Below are 26,493 nucleotides of genomic sequence, written 5' to 3'. Positions count from 1 at the left end.
GTGCCTTTCATGACTTCTAAAGCCATTATCATCTCACGTGAGCAGCTCCGTTTCCTGCGACTGTGCTTCCCGCCTCCTGCTCTCCAGCCACTGCACGTCCCAGAGCTTCCACACCTGCTTTCTCTGCCCCAGAGTCGCTTCCTCTAGATCACTGTTAAGGACTTTTTAAATGCCCCTTCTTTGGGAAGCTGTTCCCAACTCTCCTGTGATGCTCCTTGTCCCTCCCTCCCGTGTACCAGTTATAACTCATCGCCGCGTACTGTTGCTTGTTGACCTATGTGGCACCTTTTTTGCTAGGTGTGAGGATGGGAAATCATTACCTCATCTCCATATACTTCTGATGCTTGACACATGGTTAGAGTCCAACAAGACTGACGAATCAATGGAACAGATACGAATACTATGGGTACTCAAAATGCTTTGGAAGATAACTACTGAACATTTATGTTTAGTTGTTTATTAAAACCTCATTTAGCCTGGCCGGGGCATGGCTCAGTGGTTGAGCATCACCTAGGATCCAGGAGATTGAGGTTCAATTCTGGGTCAGGGCACATGCCCAGGTTGCAGGCTTGATCCCCAGTAGAGGACGAGCAGGAGGCAGCCAATCAATGATGTTTCTATCTCTCCCTCCTTCTCCCTCCCTCTCTCTGAAATCAATATATATATTTTAAATAAATAAACAAATAAATAAAAACGACAACAAAAAAACCCTTATTTAGTTCATAGTAGTAAAGACCAGTGATATCAGAAGGCATTTTCTTTTCTTCTGGTTCATCTATAAAACACATTCAATACGATTCTTTAAGAAAATTGATCAGCCCGGCCGGACGTGGCTCAGCGGTTGAGCATCGGCCTAGGATCCAGGCGATCGAGGTTCGATTCCCAGTCAGGGCGCATGCCTGGTTGCGGGCTCGATCAGTGACTCTCTCATCATTGATGTTTCTGTCTCTCTCTCTCCATCTCCTTTCCTCTCTCTGAAATCAATAAAGATATATTTTTAAAAAAGAAAATTGATCTCACCTTTCTGTTCTTTCCTCCTCAGGTTCTAGTTACAAGCCTCCCTTGCCATAACTTTTGACCCATATTTGGAGAAGTACTGGCCAGGAAGAAAAATGATAAAGTTTTTCCTCATGGTGAATAAACAAGGGCAGACCCGACTTTCTAAGTACTATGAACATGTGGAGATTCATAAGCGTACACTTCTGGAAGCAGAAGTCATAAAGAGCTGTCTCTCTCGGTCCAATGAACAAGTAAGTTTCTGATCCTCTCTTTTATCTCTGCATTCAACTCAGCAGTGGCATATCTGTTCTTACTGTGTCTCAAGGGCCATCATTTACTTTGAACTACATTCTTTCAACAGCTATCAGGGAAAATGACAAGTGAAATGAAGACTGAAGCATAGCTCTCCTTACACCCCTTTAAGGAAAACAAAGTCTTGGGTTCATATTTAGGTCAGCATATTTGTCTCAGTGCACTGTGGAAGTGGCAGCTCATATTTATTCCTGCTAATAGACATACCTTCTTTTTTTGTTCATATGAATTCAGCCCTTTGAACTCTTAGTGGTTTTCTTTAAGCCAAAAGTTGAAGATCAGATGACCAGCATAAAGGTGAACACTCACGTCCCACTTTGTGCTAGAGGATATTAATATGATTTCACGTGGGTACAGTTTTTTCCTGCTTACTATTTTTGTGAATTTGCCACCAACATAATACTGGAACTAGTGACTTCAAAACAAACTTGATTTGAACCTGTGTTCTTTTATTATGTAGAAAGGAGAAATGGAAGTTAAAAAATGAAACAACAAATCCATTCAGTCTGCCAAAATTAAGGTTAAATTAAATCATTAAAATAATTTTAGAAAAAGGAAATTTTTTAAAACTGAGTTTACTTTTACAAAGAACTTTGATTGGATAATTACTTAATCCAGGTCCTAAACTTTGAATCCATTGGAAATCACTGAACAAACTGAGGCAAAACCAGAAAGCTTGTTTAAAACACCCATTCATTTTGCCTCTTCTCCATTTCACTGCCCGGTAGAAAGGCTGAGTCAGAAAATATCAAGCTACATCAGTGTTTCAGAGGTTAACGCGTTGGAACTGTGTTTCCCTGGTCTTCTAAATCCATTTTCCATTCGGGACACATCTAGAGTCTTCTTTGAATTACTGCTTTGGCCTGCATGGCACCCGCTGCTTCAGGTAGTTGTCAGGGGAAACAGAAACCTTAAAGGGCTGTGTTCATAGCCGCGCACTTTAAGTAAAGGTAGACACACCCCAGAAGCATTCATGCTTGAATCTTCCTCTAATTTCAGCTCCACAGTTTCAAACACCCTTTTCACTGATAGGTTATTTTTTTAAATATGTGCTTTGGAATGAATAAACTGTGAGATATTTTTTAAGCATTCTAAATTATTTCAGACTTTACTAGGAACCCGCTGGGCTTTTGGCATAATCAGGCACCAAAGTAGCACAATCTCACCTTAGTCTTTATTTTATCCACAAAGGTGCTTTGATACTTTTTTTTTTTAATGTCAGAAACCCCTGAGAAGCTTTGAAAATGTTCCTCAGTTCGTTCAAACAGGTTGTGTTTCCTTGAAAGATCCAACTGAGTAGAAATCACCCTGGCTCTACAGTGAACCAAAAGCTGCAGAATGGCCCTGCACTTATTACCTTTATCCTAATTTTAAATAAAGGCCTCACCTCCATTTTATAGTTTGTCAAGTTGCTTTGCCATGGAAGAAATTCCATGATCAGAACTTGCAGCTTCATTCCCAGGTGCATCCGGGCCGCCGAGAGCGTCCCATCCAGTGCAGCACGCCACATGGTTTGGTCAGGCACACCCAAAGTCCACAGGAAGGGCAGCGCTGGGCCTCCAGTCAGCTCCCCAGTTCCTGTCCACCCAGCGCCTTCCCTTTACCCTTGTACAGTGACTGTAGGAGAGAGAGAAATGGGCAGGGAGCTTTATCCACAAGTCAGTGGTGGTAAGCTAGTTATTAATTCTTTGTAATCAAGCATTGTTTACAATGAGAGGTTTTGTATATCATCTGTCATACAAAAGCCATTTTTAAATGACTTATAAAAGAATCTACATTGACTCTATGGGCCTAGGAAAAGAGAAATCAAGATATATGTATATATTCATATATATATATATATATATTTGCATGTGTATGCTACATATATTTAATTCTTCAGTGATTGTTAAATAGTATAAAACTGAATCTCTAATTGCTTCCCGAAAACCTAGCAGAGGTGGAAAGAAGAAAATCTTCTTTTCATGCTGGGTTATTTTCACACTGGAGACCGTTTAAAATGCTGACTATTCAGTAGCTTTCCTGCTGAGTTCCACAGAGAGCCCGCAGAGGGAGTAAGAAGGGGCGCAGGTGGGAGCCCGTGGGACACTCGGACTTGGCTCCGAGACCGCTTCACCTCCCACTAGAGAGGCTTCCAAGTCGTCCCCTGAATATCGTGAGGAAGCTCGACCAAGAAAGATGTATAACATCTTAAAGTTGTATATTTCTAGGAGTGTGTTGACAGATACTCAAATCAGAACCTAAAAATTATGCATGCCATTTTGAAGAAATCCCTTTCAACCATAGGAGTTAATCTCTAATTGTGTTTTGTTTAGTGCTCTTTCATTGAATATAAGGATTTTAAGCTGATATATCGGAAGTATGCAGCTCTCTTCATTGTGGTTGGAGTTGATGACACCGAGGTAAGATCATTAAAGAGCCTATGGAAGATGCGAGAAGATTAAGCATAACAGTCTGGTCTTTATTCCTCCTTATATTGACCTTTTCTTCCCTACTTGCCTCTCTTAAGAATTATCTTGACTCTTTTGGAGGATCTTGGTTTCTATCAAGGCTCGGGAAAGCTGTGTGGAAGAGAAATACCTAGGATTTTTATTGGATTAGATGGGTAGCTTGTAGAGAAGCACAAAACCACAGAGTGCCTTCCTCGACCCTATGCAACGCCAGTATCCTGCCCTTGTTCCATGGGACACAGTTGGGCACAGCTTAGACGAGTGTAGTGGCCAGTCAGTTGTGGCAGTAAACATAGGCTGACATATCCGAGGCCAGAGCAAACTGTGAATATGAATGTGTTGTGATTACGTCTCCTCAGATTTAAGTTCACCCAGATCAACAGCACCTATGGCCATGGAATCTCTGAAAGGGTGTTTAAGATCTAAAATACTTTGACACCTCAGTTTTTTTATCTGTGAACCTAGGTTTGAGGTGGTTTTCCCTCTTCACAGATGGAAAAGTGATGGCATGAAGAGCCTGAAAATTGCTTCAACCAGGTGGTAATGAAGTCAGGGAGTAGAGCTCAGAATTGTAAACACGACTCAGTCCAGTTTCAGTCCAGCTACCTTCGTCATGGACAATAAAAGATTAAAAATTGACCTGCCATTTGACCCAGTGATCCCACTTCTAGGCATATATCCTAAGGAACCTGAGACACCAGTCACAAAGAACTTATGCACCCCTATGTTCATAGCAGCGCAATTTACAATAGCTAAGATCTGGAAACAGCCCCAGTGCCCATCAGTAGATGAGTGGATAAAAAAGCTGTGGGACATTTACACCATGGAATACTACGCAGCTGTAAGAGGAAGGACCTTTTAGCCTTTGGCACAGCATGGAGGGAGCTAGAAAGTATTATGCTAAGTGAAATAAACCAGTCAGAGAAAGACAAGTACCACATGATCTCACTTACATGTGGAATATAATAAACAAAATAAACTGATGAACAAAGTGGATCCAGAGACATAGAAGCTTGGAACAAACTGAGGGATCTCAGAATGAAGGCAGGGGTGGGGGAGTGGGTGGGGAGAGATTAACCAAAGAACCTATATGTTTATAAGCATAACCCATGGACACAGACATTGGTGTGGGGGAAGCCTGGGGGTGGGATGGATGTGGGGTGGAGGAGATCAGTGGAGTTAAAAAGGGGACATCTGTAATAGTCTCAAAAAAAAAATCTTATAATACCAAGTCCTATAATCATCATCTATAGTTTAAACACATCTGATAATGACTCTAAGAAAAGTGGGTGCTCTCTGGCCACATCTGAAACTAGTGTGAAATAGTATTGAATGTAAACTGTAATTGAAAAAATAAATAATAAAATAAAATATTAAAACAAAACACCAAAAAAACCTTAGAGGTTAAGATTTTCTGTATTTCTCCTCTTAATAAACTTCTTTTAAACAAGTGAGTTACAAAACTATTCTGAACATTTGTCCATGGGAAGCTACCTTGCTCACATCTGTATCCCACGTGCTCGAATACCTGGAAGCTCCGTCTGATTTACACATGGGCCGTACTAAAACTAATTGCTTTCTTCCTTTTTTATTTTAGAATGAGATGGCAATTTATGAATTCATCCATAACTTCGTGGAAGTTTTAGATGAGTACTTCAGCCGAGTGGTAAGTCTAATGACTAGAAATGGGTTTATATCCCAGAAATGGGGTCTATATTAAGAACATGTGTTGATACAGAGCTTTAACATGTAAAAGTTAAAACTCAGATGATGGCAGATTTTCTTTACCTTTCCTTCTGGCTCATGCAAAGTGCTCTGAACCTATGTGTGCCTTTGTTCTTTAAAAAGAGCCATTTCTATAAGACTAAGAACGTTTTATGTTGTTCTCAATTAAGAGATTCTGCTATCTAATTTGCTCTCTTCTTTTTTCTGCTTCCCCTTGTAAAATACTAGGTATCTTTTTAATTTAAATCATTTCCATTTAAATCCTTGCTTTGAATGTCAAAACCAACTCCTCTTAAGGAATACCTGAGTTCCTTTCCAACAGTCCTATTTAAAAAAAAACCAACAGCTATATTGAAATATAATTTACATACTATTCAGTTCACCCTCTTAAAGTGTACAGTTTTTAGTACTTACATTATCTGGTAGACAGAGTTGTGTGACCATCACCACAATCAATTTTAGAATATTTCATCACCCCAAAAAGAAACACAATACCCATTAGCATTTCCCTCCCAATTATCCATCTCCACCTACTCCAGGCCCGAGGTAATCAGTAATGTACTTCCTATGTCTATAAGTCTACCTGTTCTAGACATTTTATATAAATAGATTTGTACAGAGAAGATTAGCATTGTCCCTGCACAAGGATGACATGCATATTCCTGAATAGAATTGTACAATATGTGTTCTTTGTGACTGGCTTTTTTTAAACTTAGCATAACATTTTCAAAATTCATTAATGTTGTAGCATATATCAGTAATTCTTTCCTTTTCATTACTAAATAATATTTCACTATATGGATAGACCACATTTTGTTTATCCATTTTTCAGTTGATGGGCACTTGGGTTATTTATACTTTTTGGATGTTATGAGTAATGTTGCTATGACATTTGTGAACACATTTTTGTGTGGAGTCATGTTTTTAGTTCTCTTGGGTATATACCTCAGGCTGGAGTTGCTGGGTGATGTGGTAACTCCATGTTTACCATTTCGAATTGGTGCAGCCACTATGGAAAACAGTATGGAGGTTCCTCAAAAAATTAAAAATAGGACTACCATATCACCCAGCAATCCCACTTCTGGGTATTTATCCAAAGAAATCCAGAACAGTAATTCAAAATGATATATGTACCCCTATGTTCATTGCAGCATTTTAACAATAGCCAAGATATGGAAGCCACGTAAGTGTCCATCAATAGACTATTGGATAAAGAAGATGTGGTGCACACATATAATGGCATTTTAGCCATAAAAGAGAAGGAAATCTTACCATTTGCAACAACGTATATAGACCTAGAGGGTATTATGCTAAGTGATATTAGTCAGACAGAGAAAGACAAATACCGTATGATTTCACTTTTATGTGGAATCTGAAAAACAAATAAATGAACAAACAAAACAAAAACAGCCTTATAGATAGAGAACAAACTAAGGGTTGCCAGATGGGAGGGGAGTTGGGGCCTGAATGAAAATATTAACAAGTACAAATTGGTAGTTACAAAATAGCCATGGAGATATAAAGTAAAGCATAGGGAATATAGTCAATAATATTATAATAACTATGTATGGTGTCAGGTGGGTGCTAGACTTATCAGAGTGATCGCTTTGTAAGTTATATAAATGTATAACCACTACGCTGTGCACCTGAAACCAATACAACATTGAATGTTATGACATTGAACAATTGAAAACATTTTTTTAAAAACCATTTTGATGAACTGCCAAACTTTTCCAAAATGGCTGTATGATTTTAATTCCCACCAGCAGTGTATAAAAGTTCTAATTTCTCCACATCCTCACCAAAACTTGTTATTATCTGTCTTTTTTATTATAGCCGTCCTAGTGGATGAAGTGGTATAGAGGCCAATCAGTTGAGATTTTGATTTGCGTTTCACTGATATATAACAGTGCTGAGCATCTCTTCATGTGTTTGTTGGCCATCTGCATATCTTCTTTGAAGAAATGTCTGTTCAAATCCTTCGCTGGCTGTTCAGTTACATTGCCTTTTTATTGTTGGGTTGTAAGAGTTCTTTATATATTCTGAATACAGATCTTCTATGAGATATGATTTGGAAATATTTTCTCCCATTTAGTGGTTTCCTTTTCCTTTTCCTGATGGTATCTTTTGAAGCACAATAATGTTTTATTTCGATTAAGTTCAGTTACTTTTTGTTGTTGTTGTTGCTTATGTTTTTGGTGTCATGTCTAAAAAGGCTTTTGTCTAACCTGAGGTTGGTCATGAAAGTTTACTCCTGTCTTTTTTTTGTAGAGTTTATAGTGTTAGCTCCTACTTGGGTTTTTAATCCATTATGGATAATTTTTGTATATGGTGTGAAGTATGTTCTCACTTCATTCTTTTGCCCGTGGATATCCAGTTGTCCCAACACCATTTGTTGAAAAGACTATTCTTTCCCCCCACTGAATGATCTTGGCACCCTTGTCAAAAATCAGTTGACCATAAATGTAAGGGTTTATTTCTGGACTTCCAGTTCTGTTCCAGTGATCCGTATGTTTATCCTTGTGCCAGTAGCCAGTACCACACTGTCTTGCTGACTTTAGCTTTGTAGTTAGTTTGAAATCAATAGCCTTTTGAAAGACTCAGTGAAGATGTTTTACTCTGCTACCGTAGGCCTTCCTCTGCCTTGGTTAGACATTCTTGAGAAGTAGTAGTGGCACAAGCAGATTTTTCAAAGTTGGTGTGTTGATTTCATTTTGCTTTTATTTATTCATTTTTTAATCCTTACCCAAGGATATTTTTTCCATTGCTTTTCAGAGAGAGTGGAAGGGAGAGAGAGAGAGCGAGACAGAAACATCGATGTGAGAGAGACACATTGATTGGTTGCCTACAGCATGCAGGGATCGAGCCTGCAGCCTAGGTACGTGCCCTTGGCCGGAATTGAACCCAGGACCCTTCAGTCCTTGGGCTGACACTCTAACTACTGAGCAAAACCAGCCAGGGCTCATTTTGCTTTTAAATAAAATTATTAGGAAGGAACTGTTTCCAACCTGCTTCTTCCTGAGACAGTGAGTGGAATCCATAGTAATATTGAGTATACACTTAAGCCTTCTAAGGGCAAAACTCACGTGAAGAAGTTATTTCTTCAGTCTACGTCCTAAGGCCAGAAGTAACAGTTGGCAAACTCCTTTTTGGGACAATCAACTGGCCTGTCTTCACTGCCTCAGTGCAGAGGTTCTCAGCGTGTGGTTCCCAGACGAGCAACATAAGCACCACCTGGTAACTTGTAAGAAATAAAAATTCTAGACCCACTTCAGTCCATTGAATTAGAAACTCTGGGCCAAGCAATTTGTTTTAACAAGCTTTCTGGGTGATTCTGATGCATGCTTAATGCATGAGGCTTACCGTCAGCGGTTTCCTAATGCAGGTGTTGGCAGCTGGGAGGCTGCCCAGTGGCCTGCGGCACAGTAATACATCTAAGTAGGAAGGGATTGGTGTCCTCCAAACCTGGAAGAGGGCAAGAGGTTGGGCCACTCCAGAGGCTGGCTTTGAGGGCACAGAAAGCATTGAGGCTGGCTTTAAAATTCATCTTCGTATTGATTGGTTTTTGAGAGAGCACCATAGACCAGCAGGTTCCAAAAGAACTTTTCAGCAGTCAGAAATGTTCTGTACCTGTGCCATCCAGTGCGGAAGACACCAGCCACATGTGGCTCTTGGACACTTAAAATCTCATTAGTGTAAATGAGGAGTTTTAATTTTATTTCATTTTCATTAATTTAAATCACCACATGAGGCTGGTGGTTACCATATTGGACATCATAACTCTAGCTCCTGCTTGTCTCCAGACGACCACGCTGTTAATACAGACTGCTTGCAAATCAGGGTCTGTGATTCAGAGCTGGCCACGATGAGCCACTTTAAGGGAACACCTCTCGAGAAGAATGTAATTTCCCAAATTGGCAATGGTTTAAACCTGGGAGACTAAAGAGTAGGTGCAAGGACTATCCTTGCTAAGGTTTTTTAAATTACTATTATCATATTCAGTCACTGAGCGTAAATAGCATGTTGCTGAATTCGGCTGTAATTCTAGGGAGAGTCAGTGACCACATAAACCACAGAAGCAAAGATTAGAATTTAATTTAAACCTGGTGATTATACAGGACTTGGAGGACCTGGTTTAGGGTGACAGTAGCAGCAAAAAGAAGAGAAAGAGGACCATGGCAAAGAAAATAGAAACTGTCCCACTCGTGGAGAATGCCTTGTCATCTAAAATTTATTTTTAGGTTTCTGAGTTTTAAACATTCTTTCTGGGGCTATTTTTAATCTAAGAGTTTCCAAATCTTAAATTTGGAGATCAGCCTCATGCTGCTGTCTGGGCTGAAAGAAACAACTCAGCATCACGTTTCAAAACAAAAAGCCAACCCAGTTAGCTTTAAAGGAGGCAGTTTTGCAAGAGCTGAGGGCTGTTGCTGTTAAGAAAGTGGGACCAGGGTTATCAGTACTGCATTTGGCAAACCTTAAGTCCTTTCAAATATGAATTTAACTGTTTGCTTTTTTTCTCCCTCTATGAATGTCTGTGTATTCATTGAAAACAATTAAAAATACATACAAAGAAAAGGAAAGGGGAGAAGGTCATCAGTAAGCCCATCACTTATTGATACGTACTGTTAGGTACATTTCCTTTCAGGCTTTATATATGTCTCTATCTAACTGTATTTATATCTCTATGTATACATATATACAGGGGATAATACTGGATGTACCATTTTATAACTTGCTTTTTTAGTCAATAATATGTCAATACTTATATATCTACATCATCATTTCTGGATCTGCTATCATTTTTTTAACTGGTCCCCCTCATTTTCAGTAATTTGCTGCTATAAACATTACCCTGAAGATCCTAACACACATAGTTGTGCCATTACCTAATTATCTCCATAGGATAAACAGGAGTAAAATTGATAGATTCAAAGGGTATCCACTTTATGAAGGTTTTTGATAAACCTGTCAGAAATTGCCTGTCATCTGTAGAGGCTGAGTGAATTTATTCCCTCTACATTCTAAAGGAGACTGTTCTGGCCTATAAAATTCCTCTAAGCTGCAGCCTATTTTTTTTTTAATCACAATCCCAAACTCAGGGCCTTCGCGCCCTCGAGCTCCCGCGCAGAGCAGCCTCTGCCCCCTGCTCCCAGGCGTGTGGCCAGAGCTAACTCCATGAAATGCCTCGGGGCCACGTCTCCTCCTCACCCTGTGCTCTTTTCTCTTCCAGAGTGAATTAGACGTATCCTTTTTCAAAGCCTCCAAGCTCTCCACAGCACTTGGCAAGGCACAGGTTAGGCTTTATCAGGTAAGTGCCATGGGGCAGGAAGGCCATTCAGCAGCATCGAGAATCCAGGATGCAGTCATCCCCAACTCAGCACGACAGCCAGAGGCACAGGTGCTTGGCAGAAACACCCGCCTGTTGCAAAGACAATTCTTAAGATTTTTGTGTGTTTCAAACAGGGCGATTCTATGAAAGTACTTAATAATAACCGTTATATATTAATTTAAGTTTTTTTAAGTATATGGGATAGACCTTTATAGAATTTAAACAACACAGGCAGAAAGTGCTTGGTGTGTGTAGAGAGAATGGATTTTCATGGCTCCAGGTATAAATCTCCAGAAATTCTCCACAGGATCAGAATAAGGCCTTCAGGGATGAAAAACCAGGAACATAAACCTGGCTTATATTCATTTCCTTTAATAGCAGAGAATGCTCTCATTTTCTTCTCTTCTTCCTTTTAAATCTAAGTAGCCAAGGGCCCCAACAACAAGCGAGATTTGCTTAGAATATGCATACAGGCCTGCAGACTGGCAGGAGCCCTTGGGGTGTTGTGTGAGTGCTCTGGAAGGAAGTTGACTTCTCAGTTAATTTTTACTTCAAAAACTTGCTTACTACTTGAAAGCAATAAATAAGTCCTTTGAGAAATAATTAGGCTTGAATCTGAAATAGTAACATTAATTATAACAAATATATATTAATTATAATATGTTTATATATGTAAATATACATATATTTAGACCAGAGTCAGGATATTCTGGAGAAATGGTCATTTACCTTTTACTACTGATAGAAAATGTCATCATGTTGATAAGCTTCATTTACAAGCCTCTTTTTTTAAAATATATATTTTATTGATTTCAGAGAGAGGAAGGGAGAGGGGGAGAGAGAGATAGAAGCATCAATGATGAGAGAGTTGTCACTGATCGGCTGCCTCCTGCACGCTTCCTACTGGGGATCGAGCCTGCAACCGGGGCATGTTCCCCTCACTGGGAATCAAACCATGATCTCCTGGATCCTAGGTCAGTGCTCAACTGCTGAGCCACGCCTGGCCGGGCTGGAAGCCTCTTTAAATTAACTGTGAAATTCTGAGTGCCCTCTAATGGTGAGGTGACCTAAATCTCTAACCCCTTTGACCTAGGAGAGCCAAGACCAGGCTGTATATCAGCATGTAACGTTCCATTTTAACTAAGCCCTTTAAAGCAGTTCAAAGCAAATCTCTTCCTCTTTGTACAGGGGAATGAGAAATTGCCTTTGAGTTAAAAAGTCATCAGGAAGATATCAAAAGCTGATAGACTTCCCTGGGAGTACAGAACCCAAGTTCCGCTTTTGGTCCTGCCACCAAGACACACAAGCTCTCATCTCAGAATGATAGAATTAGACTAGAAGAACCTTAAAACCCTCTGAGCCTTAATATTTGATGTTGCCGTGACCCTAGGTAACTGAGCTGAGTTACTTTACACCCGGAACAGGAGGGGAGAGTCTTACAAGTTTAGATATTCAGAGAATTAAAGTCAATCAGATGTAAGAGGATATGTAGTGCAGTTGGACTAGTTGTGTTGGTGTGTCTTATATATTGACTAGATGCTTATTAGAAGTAGAGATGGGTTTGTCTTTGTGTCTCTCTGGTGTATGGCACAGGTCCATGTAGTGAGCTCCAGCATTCTTGTTTGAATTTAATTTCCATACCGAGGCATACAATTTGCATCTTTCCCTCTCACTTTCCTTTCCTTTTTGCCTTCCCTTCCTCTCTGACCAACTTATTTATTTTCTCTCCTAAGGAATTACTTAGGTATATCCATCTGTCAGATTAGGAATTTTACATCTTTTAGGAAAGGGAACTGAATCTCTGTTGCTGGGAGTGTACGTCTTTGCTTGAGGTATCATTTCACGGGAACCTCCAATCGTCTGAAAGTGGAGCAGGCGGCCGGCCAGGCAGGGTCTGGGGCACCTCTCTATTGACATTCTTAAAGGGTTTTCACCCTCAGCCATCTGGAAAAAAAAATCAAATTAAAAACCCACGACTCTCCTCTGCCTCATACGCAGTTCTTTTTAACTATCACATGTGCAGGGAGCACCTCTACGCACATTTCATAGCAGGAAGACCTGGGGGCCTTTTAGAGGTGCATCCTGCTTCCCCTCTGTGTGCAGAGCCACAGACGGTCCACATCACTGCTCTGGTCACTGTAGCCAGGAACCTGCTGGAGTAGTTAACACTGCTGAGGTCTTTTGTGCCAGGAAAACTTCCTTAGGCCTTGAAGGGTTGAAAACAGACAACTGATATCATTACAAACTGGAGATGGCTCACCAGCACTCAAGAGCACATAATCTTTGTGTATGCTCAGGCTTAAGGAAGCCTTCCTTGCCAGCCTGCGCAGAACACACACGATTTAGACTCAGTTTTGGTGGAGCACTAGGAGGATGGAAGTCAGAGCCTCAGGGAAGTCCCAGAAAGTCTTTTACTTGCAGCCTTTTTTTCCCAGAAGCTTGACCACCCTGAAGCCTCTTAAGAATGGGGCAGTTTTCCAGAGTCTGCATGGTTAGAGTTGGAGAAATAAAATGCAGCATTTACCTTTCTCCTTAGTATGGGCTTGTTCTACTTTATAGGGCAAGGCAGGTGGGATTTTTAAAAAGAAAAATCCTAGCCCAGCCGACGTGGCTTAGTGGTTGAGCATCAACCTATTATCCAGGAGATCACAGTTCGATTCCCCGTCAGGGCACATGCCCAGGTTGCCAGCTTGATCTCCAGCAGGGGGCGTGCAATGACTCCCTCCCAACACTGATATTTCTCTTTCCTTCCCTTCCTCTCCCTGAAATCAATATAGACATTTGTTTGTTTTTTAAGGGGATGGGGGAACAACCTAGGCACAAAAATCAGGACAGAAATTCTGATTCGTTGAAAACTCTTCTGCTAAGTGGAAACTCTATTGCAGTCATGTCTGGTGGGGCAGACTGCAGTCTTGGGACCAAGCACACCAATGGCCTAATCATTCACGTGCCGTGAGTAAACTCCTGTGCACTCTTCACATCCACTCCACCCACGGGGCTGAAATGATCCCTGAGGATCCAAGAGGCCCTGCTTCTATAAGGAAAGTGTGCCCAATTACATACTTTGGTAGACTTATTTAAGACCTCAAATTCCATAAGTTAAGATGGTTTTTAGGTCAATAAAAGAAGTTATAATTTAAAAAATAAAATTTAAAGAAAAAGATGGTTTCTAGGAACCAACTGATGAGTTTCCCAAAATGTGCACCACCCTGGAGCACCAGGTTTGCTGCATTCTTCAGACAATTTATAATTCAAAGGAGCTGTCTCTACCCCCTTCTGCTAACTAGTCAGGGGACAGCACCAGTGCGCGGCGCTGTGTGGGAGATGTCCAACTCTTCAGTTCGTGCACACTTACTGAATGTGTGAAAGTTCAGAAAACCTTAACAGCTTTTTTGGTATTTGGTACTTTGAAGAGGCTTAAGGACTTGCTTGCTTTTAGCTAGAATGAAATACAGCTGTACTGCCTTTGGACCTAGAAAACTAGGGTCCTTTTCTTGGGCCCCCACTCTAGCTCTCCTTCAGCAGCATCCCTTTCCATGGGGTGAGGTTGCTGACCGAGAGCCTTCAGGGCCCCTACTCCACTTCTTGGCCATCCTCCAGCTACCTGGGCCCCAGAATTTACTGGTTGGCCAGACATCCCAGAACCTGCTGCTAGGGCCTGTGTAGGTGTCTCCCCCATCCCCAGCCCAGGACTGGGGGCAGGGGATGATAGCACTGGGATGGTAACTATGGTAACCCCCACACACAAATGGGGAGAAAAGCAGGGAGCAGGCTTATATTTTGTGCCCCATCCCCCCAATATAGGGTATGCCTAGAATCCAGAATGTTTTAATTCAAAAATAACTAAAGAAAAAGCTTTAGAACATTCATGCTTTTATTTTACAAGTCCTTAAAGCCCAAAAGCCTGAGGAATTAATTCTAGAGCCTAAAGCTCGTATGGGTTCATGCCCTCTTTATGGCAGGTGATGGTGGGGGGAGGAAGGGTCTCTGTCCTCTTTGCACCGGCTGTGACCCAGGTAGTTACCGACCATGGGGCTCCCTGGAGGAATGAAGGCACCAGTCAGGCCCTCATCACTGCCCGCAGTGGGCATCACATTCCTTCATTACCGTCCTAAAATCCCAAACTCCTTTAGAGGTCCAGAAACCAGAATAGGGCTCCTCCAAATAGGAGGTAATTTCAGTCCAACTTAATGAGAAATCACGAAAGTACTTGTTCAACTAGAGGCTATGGAAATACTAGCAAGAAGAACAAGGAAATCCCCCAGGGAAGCCATTCTACACTGAAGCAGCAGCTTCTAAATGAACTGAAGTTTTCTCAGCGTTCTCTCAGAAAGTTGCAGTAATTAAGTCATTACAAAAGGATTTCTTTTAAGGCATGATGGAGCCTGCATCAGGAATGGCTTGATAATATCAGACAGGAGTAAACTGGCTCCCCTCTCCCTGAAGGTTACTTTTAGTCAGAGAACTTGAGTACTTTGGAGTTGGAAGAAAACTTCAGAATCATCATGTTAAGCCCTCACTTTTTAGATGAAGAGGCTGAGGTCCTCCTGAGAGGTTCTGTGACATGTGCCCCAATCCACAGAGCTACTTTGGGGCAGAGCTGGTATTCTGGGTTTCCAGGGTTTCCAGGGCCCTTGACTCTAGGGCTATAAATTAGATACATTTTTTAAAATCCATCATCGTTTGGAGTAGACTGTGGCAATTTAGTCACTAACAAAACACTTTAAAGTGCCTGTCGTGCTGCCTTGGTGTTGTCAGAGCTTTTTCCTGAATTCGGGAAGACGTTTTAGAGAAACACTAGTCTTTGGTTGGAGGAGTCAGAAATGAAGGAAAATCTGGAGAGTTTCTGAATGTCTTGCTTGATAAGAGCACGCTCTCCAAAAGTGGGACTCAAATTCAGAGACTGCTAAACATCTCTTCCTCTTGAAAATATTTAAATTGACAGCAGGACTGGAAGGGGTGAGTGCTGGGCTCTGGGCTTGAGGGAGTGTGTGCAGCCCGCGCAGGCTTAGGAAGGGCAGGCACTGGGCCGAGGGCCAGGACCCTCTCCAGCAGGGTTTTCTCATCAGAGCTGTCATAGTGACGAGTCTCAGCATTATGAGCAGTCCCCAGGAGAAACCCCGTTCCACTGGGAAAGGGATTGAATATTCCAGATTAAACAGTGCTACCTTCTAGGCTTTGTTTTTTTTGCTCTCACTAGCCTTAGCCATCTATTTCCTTTAAATGCGTTGAGTCCTTTAGGTGCCATGTCCATCTGCTGCTGTTCCTCCTGTCCCTCTGCCTTACCCCACTCCTTCTGTTCCCTGCTTCTGGGTTCTGTTTTACTCAGCCATAGTGACAGCAAGTCATGAGAAGCAACAGTTAGGAAAAATGCAAGAGAAATGACAGGCTTACTTGACCCAGCACTGACTTTCGTATCTGGGTAATTTTACATAAGCTTATATAAACTTTAAAAAAATTACACCTGGATGTTTTGTTGCTCTTGGAATAGGAATGGGTCTTTAAGGAAAACCTACTTTAAAAAAAAAAAAAAGTTACATCCCTGTTCAGTGGCCTAATTAACGAGAGAATACTAAGCCTATAAGTGAACAGAAGACGATATTACAAGGAGTGTATCCAGGACTGTGCAGAATCTTTATAATAATAATCTACACAGTAGTAGTTGATTTTCTGTGCGGTTTGTGAACACAATGGCCTTTTGCAGCTTATCTAATTTCATGGGAAATTGAATTAAAGTATAAACAATGAGAGCAAGTTTTTTCCTACCTTTGTGAAGGTAGATTAAAGAACTTTGCTTAGCTAGGATCTTTAAAAAAAGGGGGGGAAATAAGACAAAGGATTGAGACCAAAATCTAGTTAGACATTTCAGTTTCTAGACTGAGCTCTGCCTTGGAATTGCTTCTGAGGTCCCATTTGAATGTATGCTGCTGTTTCTCTTATTAAAGTGTAATTAGGCCACCACAGTGGTGTAAAAATACCATGTTGAAAAAGTGTTTTACGATCAGAGGTCAAAATTTCAATGTAGAAACCATAAACAGTTCAATCACTTTAATTAAAAAATTGATTACAAGTGGCACTAGTATTAGTGGTGCCTCAAGATGTTCCACTCCAATCTACATTACAGAAATTCAGAAAGGCTTCTAGGTTTCAGGGTAAGGAGAAAATGGAGCTTTATGAATCTGCTCTTTGGGAGGCTGTTTGCAGTTCATATCAGCTCCAACCTTAGGGTGCCTATGAAGGGAAACATTGCCTCAAGGACCTGAAGTCAGTCAAGTTCAGTATAGGCTGAAGGTAGGATCTTCTTGAAACAGTCATTCTCAGCTCACCCCATAATACATCAGCAGCCTAGGCCTTTCTTGCTTTGTACTGTTCCTAATGTCAGGGTTGAAGTGTGTGTGCCCACTTGTTGCCGCAGGGCTTGGCATATAGGGCATTTTTTTGGTCCCTGCTCACCTGGTATATAGCCCAAATGCCATTACTCTTGGCTTCACCAGTGTGCACTAGTTGCTCATAAACCAAATCAAGATGTGACCAACAGCTGGATCCTTATTTTAAAGGAGTCACATGATTCCAGGGAGAAATCAGCTTTCAGGCTTTTGCCTCACATTGGATTTGGCCTGTGGTTTCCCCATATGCTGCCAGAAAGCTGCATGATTATTAGTGGTTTGAGCCAGATACTCAGATAGACAGGCAGTCACATGCCCACAGTATAAAATGACCTCACTGAGCAACTCATGTTTCCAGGATGTTGGGAAATTCAGGCCAGCTGAAGAACCTTGCCCTTGCAGTGCGAGGATGTCAGTGGTTGATATGATTCAGCAGTAAATTCTAATCTGAATTTCAAAACAGTTGGCCAGTTGCTCAAGGGGACATCTGAATTGCTGGTCATCTACTTGCCAAAGATGGAAGTCTTCAGAGCAGCTTGATCCCTGAACCAATTCAAATAGATTAAAATTAGATCTCCTCCTGTCTCAAAGAAAATTATCTTGGATGAGTGGACATTCTCGAAGGCACTAAGGTTTTCCTTGCCCTTAGTGAATCCAGCAGGGGGGTTCTGCAGGCCGTTTCACACGCGGCCACCTGTGCTGCCCAACTATGCCTTTCTTTGTACCTGGCTATCATTCCTGCTTTGTCTCGTCTTCTCAATTCTGGCTTCTGGGTCTGGTGAGCAGGATTGAGTCAGGGGCCTAATGTTTCAGTCCCAGTTTGGCCATGGACAAAGCAATCATCTATATAATTGGAAGATCTTATTAATAGGTATATCAGAGTAAAGGCTTTTTTTTCTGGGTCACTTAAGGACAGTTCCCATGGGCTTCTGAAAAAGTTTATTCTGCTGGAGGGCTGTTTGCACAGAGCTTAATGAGATATGACCGCAAAGCCTAATAGAAACTTAAGTCATTCACAGGGTTGTCTCATTGTCTATAGATGTACTTCACTAAACATATACAATATAGACGTGAACATCTAGAATTACAGAAAAAAAAATCAGATGGTAATGATTCATTTTACAAAGATTTACTATTTGATTATGAACCCTCTAAGTGCATTTAATCACTCATTTGTTGAATGAAGTTTGTCTATTTGAAACAGTCGGTCAGCTGTTTGTTTTATTTTAATGGACCAGGATAATGCTCTTTAAATAGAGATGGTAATTTAGAATTCATAAACATTCAACCATGGTCATCACCTCATTCCAGTTTCACAAAAGGAAAGTTATGTACTCAAATGAAGGGTCTCCTGGAGGGAGAATTTGGCTCTAATTAGGTAGACATCATAGTTGAACAATTCTTTCTCCTTCCCCTTGCCCTATACTAACCTTCCAGGAAGAACATCAGTAAACTAAAGTGGCCCCATAATTACCAAATGAGTATTTGTAGAACTGTCCATTTTTAAGTACTGTCCTGAAATTCAGAATTTTTATCTACTTGGGAATTGAGTCATCATTGCCTTGCCCTCATCATTTCTCCTCATGGTTCTTTTTTCTTCAGCCTGTCTCACATAGAAGATAGCTTAAGATGCAAGGCTGTAAAGGCATTTGTTACTGGGTGGAGGTTTGAGGGCTGAGTGAGGGCTACACTCAGTCGCCTCAGGCCCCTCCTGAGAAATCTGGAAGCAGAGCAGGCAAGGCCAGACTTTGGGCTGAAGGTCCAGCTGTGGAGATTACTAGCTATGTGACCTTAGACAACGGCTTTGAGCGTGTTTGCTCCTGTGTAAAATGAGGGAATGTAGAATATACATCATCGAACTGTAGAGAAGACTGAAATAACATGTAAAACAGTCAACACAACACATGGAACATAATGTGTATTCAGTAAATCGTGGCTATTACTGTCGTTAATGTCTGGGAAGCCAACACTGTCCTTGAGGCCAAGTCACACTCTTGCCAAATGCCACTTGCTATGTTCTCCAGCTGTTAGTGGGTTCCTTCTCCCCTGGCTAAAAGGTGTCACTAGCTGTTCCATTTCTATGCCTATTGTCTAGTTAGCCTCACCACAGTGAAATTAGGTGTGTATGTGTACATCATTAATACGGACGCCAATTTTATTTCAAGAACCCTGTAAATAAAACAAAACAAAAACCTTCATGCTTAGACTAATTTACACTGAAAAATTCCAGACTGAGTCCTAAGTTATTACTTATTTAACATTTTTCTAACTCTAAAACTAATTTCCTTAATATGACCCTAGATTATGTTTAATTTGGATAAAGTACATGTCATTTTGGATGAGATGGTGTTAAATGGCTGCATTGTAGAAACAAATCGGGCAAGAATTCTTGCCCCTCTACTAATTCTTGATAAGATGTCAGAAAGCTGAACAATGGAAGGTTCTGCCAGGCTTCATCGGCACAAGAAAGGAGAACACGGAATACCTCCTAGCATCTGTAGCCCAGAGAATCTGGAAAAGTACATATTGCAAATAGGGCATCCTTCCAAAGACATTGTATAGGTGTTTCTCATGTTCCTAAATGGAAAACAAAACTGTATTTTAAAATATGATGTACAAAGAAAGCTTTTCTCTTGAGAGAGGTTTTATTTTTTAACCATAAGCATTTTCCCCCTCACTTGTTTAAATTTGGTTAAATAAAGTTTTTGGTCTCTACTTCCCTTTGCAAATTAAATTCAGGAATAGCAGCATGAGGTGGGAAGTCAGTATGGCAGCTCTTTATGAGCCAATAAAAGTGTAATGACAAACACACAAAGCGCTTTGTCTTCTGAATATGATTGTCTAACTACTATGCTGTACACTTGGAAGTACTGTAATTAAAAAATGACATTTTTAAAAAAGTCTTAAGTCAAAATTTTACTATATCGTGTCTAACGAAAATGTCAGAATTAAATTTTATTTGCCAGTCTCTAAAAGCATGTGATCCATTTTATGTGCACTTGGCAGGTACAGTGCCATCATGTAATTAACTAGAGTATGTTACCACCAAATAATAAATGGTTAAACACTGAAAGGGAGGCCTTACCTCTGGGCGCACCACGGCCCTCGGGCACCCAGCGCCCACCAGCTCTGCCGAGAGGGCAGCGTAGGAGGAGCTAAAGAGGGGATCGGAGTGGTTGTCAGCTAAACCTGCTCCTGCAAAAGAAATGAAGCCAAAAAAAGGTGGCAAGAAAAGCTAACCCTGCAGAACAAAAAAGTGCACACAAAAAGGAAAAGGGGAGCAAAGGGAAAACAGGCCAAAGTGGCTGACCAGGAACCTGAAGGAAATCTACCTGTGGAAAACAGAGAGACTAAAAAGAAGACGAGTCCAGCCTCGGATGGAAAGAAGCCACGTCTGGTGAACAGCATACCCTGTCTCATCAGCACTCCGTCTCCCTTCTTGTACAATTCAGAGGAATATTTTTATCAACTATTTTGTAAATGCAAGTTTTTTAGTAGCTCTAGAAACATTTTAAAGGTGGGAACTCCCTCATTCCATTTATTTTTTTCAAGTGTAAATTTTTTTTGAAGAAGTCAATTCATTTGCTGGTTTATTTTTTGGTACAACCAGAAAACAGTTGGATATTGAATGTGGGAGGCTTGGTTTTGGGTGTCAGCTTAACATTCCATAGATGGGGTACTTTTTATATCCTATGGTACAAAGTGTAGTACGCGGCAATTTGGAGTCAGTTGCGCATTTAGTAGTCTTGAACATTTTAAATTACTTCGATTCCCCTATTTTTGATAGAATGTTTCCTAAAGAAAACCACTCCTTGCTCTCTGCTCTCCCTCTCAGAATTCCGTTCACTCTGTAACATCTTTGGTGTGGTGTGACAGACCAGTTTTCCTAGTAACTTTGTTAGTATGCTGTGAAAGATTGAAATTTTGATTATGTAGTGCAGATGATGTTAAATTGTGAATTAGTGGGACTTCGATGTAACAGTGGATCAACATTTGAAGATATTGGTAATTGATACTCTAAGGAAAATTAGCCTCCAGATTTTAAGCTGGAGAGGAACTGGAATAGCTGTTTAGAAAAGAATCACAACTGTGTGACTTTACATTTTTGGTACCTATGTTAAGAATTGTGTACAAATTGAAATGCCTGTGTACTTTTCCTCAAAACAATGAATAAAATCTCAATTATGAAAGAAAAAAGAGCCCTTACAAGTATTCTTTATGCCATATTATAAAGGGTTTGTCTTATTAGTGAACTGTAAATGAAATTTACTTTAGTTCAAAATTTAAAGATAGAATGCAAAAGTGCATCCCTGTTCAGGTTGGTATGAAATGAATCTTTTCACCTCTCCCTAACTTATTCCTTCAACCCTTCTCTTAGAATGTGTTGAAGCAAAGAAAACGGCTACGTTGCTATAAAAGAGCAATGCCCAAATCCCCAGGCCCCAACCTTTCTATAGGCTTTTGCTGCTCATTCAACAGAACACACAGAACTGTCTTAGGTATAAAACAACAACAACAAAAAACATGTTTATGTGCATGTAGGGATAGGGGTATAGGTGCAATGGAGGAAAGAGAAATACAGTCTTGGTAATATGAAGATACTGTGCCATCCAATGGAATTCCAAGAGCTCTTTCATCTACTAGACGCTGCTACAAAAGAACATAAATGAACATTGTAGGCACTAATAATTCATTCAGTACAGTTTGATTTTTTCCTCTCGTGTGGAGGGGGGGATTTTGTTTAAATTCTTTATCTGTTTATATATTTCGAAGTTTACATCTGTAAAGACCCATTATCAAGTCAATAACAGACTTCAAAAGCAGACCTGAGTTGTACGGACTCACTCAGAATGCAGAGTAAACGCTCTGACCTTCGGGACCAGTGGTACTTTGCATTAAATTGCCAAGGTCTGGGGAAAGCCCAACCTAGATCAAAGTGCTATAGAGGTCTTTCGGAGACATATTAGTTGGGAAACACTGGCCTAGTTGGTAGGCATTGAATCAGTAGCACGCTGAGGTAACTGCTGAAACTGGTACACCAGAAGTAACTAGGGAGTGAACAAAATTAATTTTTGGGTCACACCCAAAATAGCACTTAAATAACATCCTGGCACAGATTTTAGTACCTTGAGAGAATAACAATTTAAAAAACATACTAGGTAGATACTACAAGAAAAAATACTCAAGTACCTAGTGTATATGGAGACCCCAGTAGATGTCTCATTGCACTTGACTCATGAAAGTGAACTGTAATGTGACTGTTCTTACAGGCTGCATCATCATCTCACTTCAGATTAATTGCTGAACTGTGACTACATTCAGTAATTTTCACATTCATGAAATTATGTCTCAGGTTGGTGGTCAGCTTTACCTTGTCCTTAGACTCTTCTTTCTGCAGGAAGACTCTTGACATTTCAAACAGTTACTAATTTTGTAAGACTCATCTATTTTATCTGCTGTAGCAATGTGCTAGCCCAGGATTCAGCAAACTTTTGTACTAAGGGCCAGATAGTAAATATTTTAGGCTTTCTGAGCCATATGGTCTCTGTTGTGCCATTGTAGTGCAAAAGCAGCCATAGATAATACATAAATAAATAAGCATGGCTGTGTTCCAATAAAACTTTATTTATGGAAACTGAAATTTGAATTTCATAAAATTTTCGCATAAAATGTTTATTTTTTCCCCCACTTAAAAAATTTAAAACCATGTTTAACTCATGGGCTATACAAAAACAATGCTGCAGGCCATAGTTAGCTGACTTCTGTGCTAGGCTAGTCTTGGAAAAAGCTGGCTACTGACAGACATTTTAGAGACTCAAATTATGGCAATGCTACACACATATACTGGATTTTAATTCTAACAATAGTATAAAGTTTTAGTCATGAGTCCACAACATTATTGAGATGATCACCGCCACTACTTTTTGGATTAAAGCATAGGTCATACATTTAAATATTGCTATTATGTTTTATTTTAACTTTAATTCTCACAGAGAACTGTGAAGCTAACAATATGGTAAATTATTTAAATGCTGCCTCTGATTGCATAGTTACAACATCCTCTTGCAGAGAATAAAAACAGCACTCAAACGACTGACTACAGTGGGAGATCTCTTTTCTAATGCAGAAAGAGAACATACCTTTCAAACAGGTAAAAAATGGGCAATTCCAAAAACCACTTTTCACTCCTAAAAAAGCCATTTGGCTAAATGAAGCCTAGCAACATTTTTTTCACCTAAATGCACAGATGTGATAAATCAGAGGAGCTTGGAAAATGGAAATAGAGCTCCTTCTTTAAACCCAGAAAATAGCAGTATCCTGGTGGTTTCTTCACACTAACACAACATTCAACAGGCATTCTTGTACCTTAGATTTATACATCCCTGCAGATACAATGGTAAGTAGCAGATCTGGTATTTTAAAAAGTTAAAAATAAATTGGCCATTTTTAGCTGAAGAATACTTTAAGACAGAACACAACAGTTGGATCACTTATTAAGCATGTGAACATATTTCTAGCTTTCCAGTTTCAGTAAGTGTATTTACTATAGAAAATACATTTCTTCATGTAGTAATTTCAAAAAAACTAAATCTTGATTCAAAAAAAAAAGTGGTTAAGCTCTCAGGTCTGGTGGTTGTAGTGAAATAGTCACATGACACAGTTTTATACGCTGCAAACATTTTAATGATTATTACTGAGCATACATTTTGGAAAATTTTTACTTCAAACTCCAACAAGTTAAATAAATGTTTATAATATACAAAGAAAATACAACCAAAAGTAAAACTCACTTTAAGTGTGCCTGGCATCTAGACCAGTGTTTCTGTTTGTTTTTTCCCCTTGATATACCTTCATTTTTGAACTGCACAGACACACTTAAGAATTTGATCTTTATAGTATGGCATTTAGGAAATAAAAATATACTCCCACCTCAAAGAAATAAAAGCTTGTGCATGATTATATGCCAAACAAAGAGAGAACACTAGAATACTCTGATAGTGCAGGCATCATTAAAAAGGAATTAAAAAAAAAAAAAAAAAGCTTGAGATGCTCATTAACTCTCTATGTTTTAAGGAAGCAGGATTTTTGACCAAGTAGCTTAAAAGCCAGCAAAACGGGGATCAGTGATGGCAACTGTAGTGTACGAAGTATGAAATGACAAACTTTACACAAATACACTGTTAGAAATTTACCAGTGAACACTGAAGATTTCAGAAGCTGCTCTTTGGAACAGTCAAGTAGGACCACCTTATTCCAGTCACATAAGCCCTTGCAGCAACACAGTGTCCTGTGCTATATACTTGCTGGCTGGGTAGTTAAAGGATTTGTTTTGTCATTAGCAGCTAACGAACTTATTCCACATGTTTTTAAAGCCTTAACGGTGGAAAAAAAGGCAAGTGTCATTAGCGTGGAGGATCATGTACTTCTCTTCACACAAACACAAGAGGCTTCACTAGTATTTTTAAAGTCTCTGGTATCTCCCATTGCACTTCAAAGCTCAATTGAGATGAAAGCCTTTTTCCATTGTAGCAGCTAGCAGGCGCTCTCTCATGATTTCCTCTGAAGAATATTCAGGCAACTTTAGATAATGGACGCATGTATTCACTGATGGGTAGCTTGCATCAGTAGCATCAACCTACAGACAGAAAATTGAAAATAACAGAAGACCATGCCTTTAAATATTTCTTTTTTCAATCCTTAAGTAACTAATTGGGTTCTCATTAGCTAGAGTTTGTACCTTGCGTACAACGGTGAGTCTGGGATGCAGGTTAGCCAGTCCCCCTGGGGGTAGAGTTGAACATCCAGTGGTAAACTGCAAGAATGCTTTCCTTTCATCTGAAGACATGCCACATAAAACCCTCACAAACCTCAGGAAACCAGGGCTAAAATGAGAAAAATATAGTTATACGAATTTGACAGCTGATTTAAATGAAAATCACTATCGCTACTTTATAAGCCAGCAATAAACCCCTCAAAAACACAATATCCACATGTCAGAACAACAGCACTGTCTAGGGACTCTTAGGTAAGTATGAAATGAGCCAACATAAACTACTTCAAAAAATCCTTCAAAACTCTCTGGTACTCAAAACTGAAACACTGACGCAGTATAGGAATCAAATATGCAATAAAGCCAGAAAATCAGAAAAGCTCAAAATACACTTGCATAATTCATCCAAATATGCATAAATATCAAAGTGGATCTGAAATAATCCATTCTTGTTACAGTGAAATAAACTACCACTATATGCCAAAACATGGATAAATTTCATTATAATGTTAACGAAAAGAAGCTAGACCTTACGGAATACATAATTGGCATGATTTCATTTACTGAAGTTCAAAAGCAAGCGAAATAAATCAACGAAAATAGTGATTTAATGACTAGAAAAGACTATGATGGAGATGGGGGTTTCTGGAGTTGTTTCTTATTCTGGGTACCAATTACACAGTTGTGTTTATTTTGTGAAAATTCTCCAGGCAACACATGCAATTTGTGCTCTTCCTCTGTTACACTTCAATAAAAAGTTTACATTAAAAAATGCTATATAAGCAATGTCATTTAAGTTTAAAATAACTCATAATAGTCTCTCATTTATATTGGTTTGGGAACTTTTTAAAAAAAGTAATAAAGGACCTTTAGTCTTAAAATGTCCGTGGTATGAAAAAAATTAGTTGAGGAACTATTCCAGATTAAAACCATATGAGAACAAAATGCAATTTCCTGATATAGGAGGTACAGGGCTGGGGGGAGTGCTATTAAGGACATTATTAGAATATGGATGATAGATTAGTTAATAGTATATAGCAGCATCATGAATTTGCTAGCTAACTGCATACATAGGAGAATATTCAGTCTCAGGAAATGTACACTAACGTATTAAAGAGTGAAGGAACATAATATAGGCAACATATTCTCCAATGGTTCAGAAAAAACAGTGAGCCTGTGTGTCTATACATATACACACATTTATTATCTGTAGGGAGATGTGTGTGTGCGTGTGTGTATAGAGAGAAATAATATAAAGAAATACAGTAAAATCTTAAAGACAGGTGGAGTATGGATATAGGATATATGGGGAAATTCTTTTATTTGAAAATAAAGGTTAATATAAAAGCAAGAAAGCCTAAAGGTTTACAGTTTACCCAATTTTTAAAGTAATGAGCAATTAAAACAGTGAGAAAAGAAATCTTAACATTAGCCAAGACTCAGTTGTCTTTTTGTGTAAACTCAATTTTATTAATGGTTATGCATCTTGGTAATGATGAGTCTTAACTGCTTTTCTCACTT

General features: G+C 39.7%; 2 protein-coding genes across 7 annotated transcripts in view; one reads left to right on the top strand and one right to left on the bottom strand.

Annotated features, from left to right (window-relative positions):
• The window catches only part of AP4S1 (adaptor related protein complex 4 subunit sigma 1), a 44,665-nt gene extending 23,277 nt beyond the window's left edge, over positions 1-21,388 (top strand). Inside the window, exons 2-6 of the mRNA XM_081146174.1 lie at positions 1,043-1,250; positions 3,627-3,713; positions 5,359-5,427; positions 10,717-10,728; positions 19,503-21,388. Coding sequence (XP_081002300.1) covers positions 1,113-1,250; positions 3,627-3,713; positions 5,359-5,427; positions 10,717-10,728; positions 19,503-19,631 — 435 coding nt within the window. The 5' untranslated portion in view covers positions 1,043-1,112 and the 3' untranslated portion in view covers positions 19,632-21,388. The remainder of the gene's footprint in view (positions 1-1,042; positions 1,251-3,626; positions 3,714-5,358; positions 5,428-10,716; positions 10,729-19,502) is intronic.
• Positions 21,389-22,805: 1,417 nt separating this feature from the next.
• Positions 22,806-26,493, bottom strand: part of HECTD1 (HECT domain E3 ubiquitin protein ligase 1) — a 94,197-nt gene continuing 90,509 nt past the window's right edge. For all 6 annotated transcript variants that reach the window (XM_081146056.1, XM_081146057.1, XM_081146058.1 and 3 more), the window contains 2 exons: positions 24,940-25,084; positions 22,806-24,837 (listed from right to left, as the gene is read on the bottom strand). In XM_081146056.1, coding sequence (XP_081002182.1) covers positions 24,700-24,837; positions 24,940-25,084 — 283 coding nt within the window. In that variant the 3' untranslated portion in view covers positions 22,806-24,699. The remainder of the gene's footprint in view (positions 24,838-24,939; positions 25,085-26,493) is intronic.

This window comes from Miniopterus schreibersii, assembly GCF_964146895.1.
Source record: "Miniopterus schreibersii genome assembly, chromosome: 1".
NCBI lineage: Eukaryota > Metazoa > Chordata > Mammalia > Chiroptera > Miniopteridae > Miniopterus > Miniopterus schreibersii.
The sequence above is the reverse complement of the archived record's forward strand: the minus strand, read 5'-3'. Positions and strand labels throughout refer to the sequence as shown.